Here is a 9503-nt window from a genome sequence, read left to right on the forward strand (position 1 = left end):
GCAAGTTGAGCCATGCTTTGGCGAACACCATCACGAACTGTGCCTAGATCGATGAATGTGAGCTCCCTAGCGTACGTGGCATGGACCCCAACACTTCAACGAGAGTATATCTGTACATCACAAGCGTACATAGAAGTTGAAACTTATCGTGCCGAATCCTCATCCTCACGGCTAACTATCTAGTCATAATGTCTCATCTTTCAGTACAACCCTGATAATAATATATGATTATTAGGAAATTGTCTATACTATCGGTTAGAATACATGTTGAATATACTAATTATATTTAGTTACAGTTGGGCTTGAAGTTAGAATATGTGATAGGGGTAAATGTGAATAGTACGATCCTGAGTCATATATTTGTTATTTTTGTTCCCATTATATAGGTTGAATTTAAACCTATATGTTTAAGGTGTGACATGTCGCATATGATCTATCATACTCCCTCTGTTTCAAATTATAAGTCGTTTTGTTAAAGTCAAATTGCTTCAAGTTTGACTAAGTTTGTAAAAAAAAGTAACAACATTTTCTACCCAACACAAATATATTATGAAAATATATTCAATTATAGATTTAACAAAACTAATTTAGTGTTGTAAACATTAATATATTTATCTAAAAATTTGGTTGAATTTGAAGTAGTTTGACTTTGACTTAAATCAAAACAATTTATAATCTAAAATGGAGGGAGTATTAAATTCTTTTAATATTTCACGGCGTATAAAAACAAGAGGATGTTATCTTAAGGTATGAAAATCCTTGTCCTACTCCGTCTATGTAGGGGAACGGAAGGCAGCTATGGTATAAGAAATTTAATGTGCCAAGATTTAGCAATAGTGCCTTAATCTTTGTTACGTTGTGAAATTTCCTATACCGGACTCAGGATGATCCCATCTCACAGATTTTATGCGCCAATCAGCTGTAAAATAATCACACTACACAAATTTGTACTACTTGTAGTACACCTAAACATATTCCTTTAGAGAAGTGACATATCATAGCCGATTCTTTGCAAACTCAGTGAAGCTTCTTTCCAAGGAAAGCGACGGGTGATACAGACAAGTAGACATACTTGTACAAGAGGGTAATCGTAAATTTGGTGCCGATTGAAACATACAAGACAGTAGATCAAGCCAGATCACCTTTGTAGGCGGATGAAAGCCACATGCATGCAAACACGCTGTAGTGAAAGACGATCACAAGCAGAATTCTCCAATTACGAGTCCAACAATCAAGCAGAAATGTACGAAATATATGTGAACAGTAAAAATCAACGGACGCAGTGAGTAATCAGAAAATTCAGATCGACTCATGGCTGCACAAGATGACCTGTACGTGTCGCTTGTTTGCCACGCCCCCTCCGATCACCGTGCAGCGCAGAATGCCAGAATCTCTCGATCTGAACAACCGGCCCGCCGTTCCAATTCGCGCCTGTGCGACGTACGCCTCTCCCGACCGGGTGCGCGCGCCGCGCCGCGCGTTCTTCGCCAAGTTGCCACCCCTCTTGCAGGCCGCGTTACCGCATCAAACAAGCCGCGCCACCCGATCGATCGCCCGCGCGCCCGCGTGCCGAGCCCCGTCCCCACGGCTCCGCAGCAAGCAAGCAGATCGCGCCCCGCCCGCGTGCGTGCCCGTGCCCCCGCGCGCGCGCGTCATCTTGCTTTGCTTCCGCTCTCCGTGTAAATCATTGCGTTTTCCCTTCCCGTCCCCCTCGCGCAAAAGGCCGCCTCGCCCCTCGCGCGTAGCGTACGTGGCCCCCCTCCCCCCGCGCGCAATGCATGCGTGCACCACTGCAACTTGCCCCGCCCCGCGCGCGCGCGCGCCTCTCTCGGCCACACACCTCGCGCGTCCCCTTATAAAAACGGCGGCGCCCCTCGCGTCGCTGGGCAACTCACTCTTTAATTCGCCTCCCCCTGAATCGTGTGCGTATCGTATCGTGGCGTCGTCAGTTCGCGAAAAAAAACGGCCGTTCGTTTTGCCGGGTGCGTGCAGGATGGCGTTAGAGGCCGTGGTGTTTCCGCAGGGCCATTTCGGCTACGGGTGCGGAAGGGACTCGCCGGCGTACGGGATGCCGTGGTGCGACGTCCTGGCTGCTGCCGGCGGCGGCGGCGGCTTCGGTGAGTTTTACGGAGTGGACGAGTGGGATGACCAGCTGCAGGTCGCCTCCGTGGATGAGTGGGAGGTGGCATCCAAGGATAACTCGGATGCTTCCACGGAGGGCAAGGCGGCGGCGACGGAGCGGGCGGCGCCGGTGGCCGCCGGGAGGAGGAAACGGAGGCGGACGAAGGTCGTCAAGAACAAGGAGGAGATCGAGTGCCAGCGGATGACCCACATTGCCGTCGAGCGCAACCGCCGCCGCCAGATGAACGAGTACCTCGCCGTGCTCCGCTCCCTCATGCCGGCGTCCTACTCTCAGAGGGTACTACACTAACTATTCATGCTTCAACATTAATCGCTTTTACGCATATACTGTTATTATTGGTTAATTATCGTTAAATCGAATCCATTTTCTGCTTAGGGTGATCAAGCATCGATCGTCGGAGGAGCAATAAACTACGTGAAGGAGCTGGAGCAGCTACTGCAGTCACTGGAAGTCCAAAAGAGCCTCAAGAACCGCAGCGGCGCCATGGACGCCGCCGGCGATTCCCCTTTCGCCGGCTTCTTCAGCTTCCCACAGTACTCCACGTCGCCTCGCACTGGCTGCAGCGCCGCCGCCAGCGCCGGGAGCTCCGGCAGTGCGAGCAGCGTCGTCATGGACGACACGGCGGGCTCCGCGGAGAGCGGCCGGCAGGCGGCGGCCATCGCCGACATCGAGGTGACCATGGTGGAAGGGCACGCGAGCCTCAAGGTGCTCGCGCGGCGGCGGCCGAAGCAGCTGCTGAAGCTGGTCGTCGGGCTGCAGCAGCTGCGCATCCCGCCGCTGCATCTCAACGTGACCACCGTCGACGCCATGGTCCTCTACTCCTTCAGCCTCAAGGTAAAAACCAATCGACAATTTGCACCTATTTTACTACCACGACTGCATGCTTAGTTAGTTTAAGCTAGCAGCACAGACAAATTAAGCGATTGGAACGTCGCGGGTGAGCGAAGATTCGCTCCCATTTTTCTACAACGCCGATGATAATGTCATCGCTTTCGTTTGGATGTTAGGTGGAGGATGATTCCAAGCTGGGCTCTGTGGAAGACATTGCCACCGCTGTGCATCAGATCCTGGGCAGCATTCAGCAGCAGGAGGCCGTCCTCTCCATCAGCTGACGCCGCGATCGATGGAGACGACAACCGAGACGGCCGCCATGTGAAGCCTCTGCCCCGTCCGTCCTGGAAATGGAACCATGGCATGGCGCCTCGATCGATAGCTTGTTAGCTTGTAATGTGTGAATGTGATTGTACCCTAGCCAACAGAGTGCTGCATGCATGCAGTATCTCCGGCGACCTTAATGAGAAATCTATACCAACATTTTGAGCGCTTGTAAACGTACGTACGATGACCACTTTTGTCTTGAGGGAGTTGAGGGAGGTGTTGTGCACTAGTACCTCTTGCTTAACTGCTACCTTCTTTTTTAAAATATATAACGTCATTGATTTTTTTAACAAATATTTGATTACTTGTATTTTTTTTACAAATATAAAAAATCTAAGTTATGGTTAAAGAACATTTGATGATTATAAATCAAGTCACAATAAAATAAATGATAATTATATAATTTTTTTAAATAAGATGAATGGTTAAATGTATTTTAAAAAATCAACGACGTTATATATTAAAAAAGGGAGTACTACTTGCCATTTGCATGGAAGGAGGGTGACTATAAAACCTTACTCCTTTGAAATGGAGGGACTTCAAGGGTTTTTCATAGGCTATACACTAATGATATATCGAAATTTTTGTGTTCTGAAGGAGCCCTTGGGCGATGGTGTTCTTAACCGATGAGGGTAAACCATTAACACATGATTAATTGAGTTTTAATTATTATAAATTAAAAAATAGGTTTATTTGATATTTTAAAGGAACTATTATATAGAAAGTTTTGACACAAAACGTCTCGTTTAACGGTTTTGAAAATCATGCTAACAAAAACTAAGGTAGAATCTAGATCTTAATTAGAAACGAAAATATCATGAAAATAGTTATGAGAAATCCAGAAGGCAAAATTGACAGCATTAGTGCAATACCTAAAGTCATGAATTTTTCAAGTGTAAATCTTAATCTACTCATTCACAAAAGGGGAAAAAAATCACATACGCTACCAATAGCCGATTGCTTTATTCAACGTATAGATTGATTTTGGATTTAATTTCTTTGAGACATATCACGTACATTTTTTTTCTAAGTTTCTTGAAACTAACTGGTTACAAATCTTGAACTGTCCTTTATGATGTACCAAGAGATACTATATTTTCTAGCGTAGAGGTGCTATAAAATAACATCGAAAATTGTGATAACTCTTGATAAAAAAAGAACCGTGCAATCACTCATTTGATTAGCATTTGAGGTATACGGCTTTGTGTCCTAAAACGACCTGTGGCCCATTTGCATGCATCCATCTCTGTTTTGGTTCACATGAACTCTGCTTTCTCTGCTTTAGAGTGCATCTGTCAGGAGCTATATATGACTGGTCGAACAGCGTGGCATCCATGCAGTGCAGAGGCCGAATGATTGCCCGATGATGTGATGAGCTGCTTCTTTTCTCGTGATAAACAGTAAATAATCCTCATGTGTGTTTGGTTCTGCGGTTTGGTCGCAGGAGTACATAATGCTCTTCAGACAATCTTGCTCTCAGGGTGCACTAGCCTACAGAGACAACATGAGTGATCTGCGGCAGAGACTAGAGATTCCATTGACCCGAAGGACATAAGTTCTGTTACTACCGTATAATCTAGGACTCTATGAATTCTTGATGTCCAATGGGCGTTTGATCGGACTTGTTACTAACTGGCTGTTCCCATGTACGTGGATTTCAGAAAAGGAATGGACCATTTTTTCTTCCTCTCGTAATACTTGAGTAAGTTTCAGACTGTCAGTGAGCCTCCTACTATGCACCCCACGTTTCTCCTCACAATATAAGTACTGCTACGTACTCTCTCCGTCCCACGTAATGTAAATGTAAAATGAAATAAGACACATCCTAATACTAATTAACTAATACTATGAACCTGGATAAATATCTATCCAAATTTGTTTTTAGATAGAGGGAGTACATCTTATTTCTCCGGTACACCAATCGGACAAAATTCTGAGCAAAATTCTTCGACTGGTAATTCATATCAACCTTCTATTGACGATATAGATCTACCGAAATATACTGTCTATTAACAATGCAATGACTGGTTCTGCTCAAGTACGTTGGAAAACTCGGATACAGTATATTCAGAGTAGCTTCAATAAGGCACTCGAGAAGGATGAGGATTAAGTAGTCGTATACAAACTTGACTGCGAGGTGCTAGCTGTACGTGGCCACGTCAGTGTCGTGTGTAAGCTGTTGAGAAAGATGAGGATTAAGCCGTGCGATGCCCCGTTTTAGCCAGCAGGTCGTTGCCGGAACCTGGGGCCTAACAGCTGATGTGAGTACTCAGACAAGTGGCCCGGCAGCTTACCGATGATTGGCTTTGTAGTTTATGTAGATCAGCTCTTGCGCACCTGTACAACTATGTCTTGATCTAGCCAAGTAGCAGCAAAACGGCATCAAGCTGTTCATGCACAGGTGCACTGCATCACACGGCCAAGTTGTGGTTGTTTCCACATCAGATTAGTAAGCAGCTCACTTTCACCGCGGAGAAGCGAGGCCAGGAAACAGTTTGATTCACCTGGAAATTAAACTTTCCAGCTATTTTCACATCACAGTAATACAGTGTACCGGCTAGCTTAATTGGCACCCACAACTTGTGAGAACTTTCGTGCTGAGCTGATGCATCGATGCCTTGAAAGCTAACCCTGCTTTGTTTCTATCGATCAGTCTGAAGGGGAGGAGGTTCCTTGCGAACATTATATGTGCTCCCCCTGTCAAGCAAATTGCTGGGATGGAGTGGAAGAAGTGGCTGGCAAAGTTCCAAATTTTACACTGTGCTATAATGACGGCATGTGAACCATCTGGAGTAGACAAGTTGATTGATTGATTGTGTGCGTCAGTGTTCTTAAAAAAGAAAAAAAAAGAATGAATGATTTCGCTTGTTAAGGGGAGCAAATCTTTTGCGTATACTAAGAGTTGGAAGTTTACGTTTTGACTACATTTATTCTACGATGATAGTTACCATATTTGAGAACGAAGGGTGTATTGTTCAGGTAATATTCCATGCATCAGCGCTAATTTGCTGATATTGACATGTTGCAAGTTACTCGTATGTCAAACCTCAAACCAAACCAAAAGAAAAAAAATAAATAAAAAGTGAAACAAGCGGTTTACTTCTAGGCCTGGATTGAACTTGAATTGGATCTTCCGTCCTGGCCCATACAAACTCCTCGTGTTCTACCCTCATCTTTTCCCGGCCCAGTACTACTTAGTTGGGCCTCTTTAAACTCAAACGAACTTTAGACTGTCCACACTCAACCACCCGTTTCCCCCAACTCTCTCTTTTTGACGCAGTGACGTTCTCCGACTCTCTGAGTGTCTCACACGGCACCATCTCGTCTGGTGTTCAACTTGCAGCGTTTCCGTATAGCGAGCCATCCAAATTTGGTTAAGGTAATTAGTGTACCGTATTTTCTAGGTAAAATTTGCTACTGGACACTCAAATATTGCGGTCTTTGCTATAAAACACCCAAAAATCATGTATTTGCTCGTGGACACTGTAAAAAAGTGATAATTAGCTGCTGGACACTCCTCACATTATTTTATTATTTCCGGTTAAAATGAAGAGAGAAAGAGTTGTGTAAGTACCAAAATACCCACTTACACTTCCTCTCACTTCTTTTCCTTTCCCCTTCTTCTTCTTTGGGGCGACGACGGCTGGCCTGAGCCGGGACGGCTGGGCCACGGCGGGGCGGCGGCGGTGGTGCATCGCCGGGGGCGGGGGCGGCGGCGGCGGCGGCGCATCACCGGGACAGCTGGGCCACGGCGGGGCGGTGGTGGCGGCGCATCGCTAGGACGGTTGGGCGGCGGCGGCGGCGGCGCATCGCCGGGACGGCTCGGCCACGGTGGGGCGGCGCTCGACGACCACAGTTGAGAGGCTCTCCACGACGGCCTTCCCCGCCACGCGCGCCCTTGGCAGGGGGATCGTGCTCCGCCGCACGCTGCTCCACCTCGAGCAGCAGGTCGTCACCCACGGCGCCGCCGGCGACGCCCTCCGCATTGGCGCGGTGCGCGGTGGCGGCGGGCTTGACTTCTTCGCATCGCGCTCCCACGCCGCTCGCCTCGTCGACCTCGTCACCTCACCGTGGCCCGCCCGCGTCGTCGCCGCCTCGTCGTCCTCGCTGGCACACCTTCGCCGTGGAGCTCTGCCCGGTGTGCCGCGACAGAGAAAGAGAGGAACTGAGTAAGAGATGAACAGAGAGAAAGAGATGAAGAAGAACAACAGAGAAAGAGAGATTGACAAGTGGGCCCATAGGCAAATTTGTTTTTAACCAAAGTTTCTCTCTCCATATTAACTGGAAATAATAAAATAATAGGATTAGTGTTCATAACCAAATACACGATCTTTGAGTGTCTCACAGCAAAAACCGCAATCTCGCAATCTTTCGATGTTCTGTAGCAAATTTTGCCTATTTTCTAACGGTGCCTACGGATTTTATCCAACTTTACATGAAAGAAAAAGCGCGTTCAAGATTTAGGCTGTGTTTAGTTCCAAACTTTTTCTTTAAACTTCCAATATTTTCATCACATTAAAACTTTTCTCACATTAAAACTTTTCTACACATACAAATTTTTAGCTTTTTCGTCACATCATTTTAATTTCAACCAAACTTTTTCGTCACATCATTTTAATTTCAACCAAACTTACAATTTTAGCGTGAAGTAAACACACCCTTACTACGCTGCAACAAAGCCGCTTCACGTGCATTCTGAACAAGCGAAAGCTGTGTCTCACTCACATGTCACGGCATCGGACATCGGTAAAGCAAAGGGAAAAAAAGCTATCTAGACTATCATGCATGTGACAGCCACTCTTGTAGGTTGGCCTGATCAGATCGGCAGTAATAGTTTACGCGTGAGCGATACAGATAATATAAGAAAATGGAAAAAAAATTGCACAATACTCCATGTATGGTAATAATAAATGAAAGAATATATTCCATCAATAATCATCTCATCAAACATGACAAGTGTAAACATCTGAATATCAGTGTCTCGCTGTCTGTAAATAGAACAGAATCACAAAAAAGAATCTCGCCGTATAAACAACGCGTCGATCAAATCATCCATCCATCCATCTAGAACACGATGGCGGCGGCGACCGCGCCGGCGACGGCAACGAAGCTGGCGGTGGCGGTGTACGTGGAGGAGGCAGCGGGGGCGCCGGTGGGGGCGCCGGTCGGGGCGGAGACGGAGGAGGGGGTGACCGCGGACGGGGTGACGGCGGAGGGGGCATTGGCGGCGGGGGCGTCAGTGGGCGGGGCCGGTGGAGACGCCATGGGGGACGGCGACGCGGCTGTGGGCGGGGTGGCGACCGGCGCGGGGGCGGTGGCCGGGGACCTCGCCGGGGGAGCGGGCAGCGGGGCCATCTTGGGCGCCGGGACGGGGGCCGCTCCCGGGGCCTGCGCGGCGGCCGTGACCGCGAGGAGGGCGACGATGGCGGCGACTACGGCGAAGCGAGCCATGGTTTTCCGGCTTGGAAACGTGAGTTTTCAAGTGCGTGGAAACCGCGAAGCTGTGAGGTAGAGTGTGAGAAGATGCCGATGAACTGTGTGGCGAAAACAATGGGAGGGTCCAGGTTTTTATAGCCGAAAGGCTAGTATACCACCATGTCGGTTAAGCAACAGCTGTAGCCTATTGAAGTCATGACGAAGTCGCAACGGCAACGGTCGCCGACACGTGGGGGCCACGTCGAGTGGGACCAACACGTCAGTGGGTTGGGTCCGGCTGGCACCGACCACCTTCGTCGCGAGAGCGGCGCCGGCTATGTGTGACCCTTCGTGCAGCGGCACCGCGTCGCCGGGAGGGAGAAGCGGTTGTTTTACCAGGTAATCATCCAACGACTAGTTCCAAGATGGACAGGTGGACGAGTGCCTCGCCGTCGGATTGTCCATGGACGTGTGTGATGGATCACGATAAAATGCGGCCCTCGGGCGACGTGCTGGGCCGTCCGGCTACTAGCCGTTGCGGAGGTCGGTTTTTGGAGTGGTTTACAACGGGCGAGACGTGGGCTGATCATTTTGATGCCATTTTTAATCTTATCAAAATGGTAAAGTTATAAAAGTAAAGTTATAAAAAAAACTACATTTAGTTTACTGTCAAATTTTACTAACTATAAAAGAAATCCTACCAAAAATTTTAGCAAGTTACCAAAATTTGATAAGTTTTTTTTTTCATCAAAGTGAACAGTCCCGTGCTGTGCTGACAGATGGCCCG

At 47.8% G+C, this 9503-nt stretch overlaps 2 protein-coding genes across 2 annotated transcripts; one reads left to right on the plus strand and one right to left on the minus strand.

Annotated features, from left to right (window-relative positions):
• The first annotated feature begins 1877 nt into the window (after window positions 1-1877).
• On the plus strand, window positions 1878-3478 carry LOC127768520 (transcription factor bHLH96-like). The gene is made up of 3 exons (XM_052294116.1): window positions 1878-2419; window positions 2519-2977; window positions 3151-3478. The coding sequence occupies exons 1-3, from the start codon at window positions 1994-1996 to the stop codon at window positions 3253-3255; spliced, it is 990 nt and encodes a 329-aa protein (XP_052150076.1). The 5' UTR covers window positions 1878-1993; the 3' UTR covers window positions 3256-3478.
• A 3599-nt stretch (window positions 3479-7077) lies between these two features.
• LOC127768965 (uncharacterized) lies at window positions 7078-8752 on the minus strand. The gene is made up of 2 exons (XM_052294636.1): window positions 8430-8752; window positions 7078-7432 (listed from the first exon to the last, which is right to left on the minus strand). Exons 1-2 carry the CDS (start codon window positions 8750-8752, stop codon window positions 7078-7080), a joined length of 678 nt encoding a protein of 225 aa, XP_052150596.1.
• Between the last annotated feature and the right edge of the window lie 751 nt (window positions 8753-9503).

The sequence above is a fragment of the Oryza glaberrima genome, chromosome 3 (assembly GCF_000147395.1).
Source record: "Oryza glaberrima chromosome 3, OglaRS2, whole genome shotgun sequence".
Classification (NCBI taxonomy): Eukaryota; Viridiplantae; Streptophyta; class Magnoliopsida; order Poales; family Poaceae; genus Oryza; species Oryza glaberrima.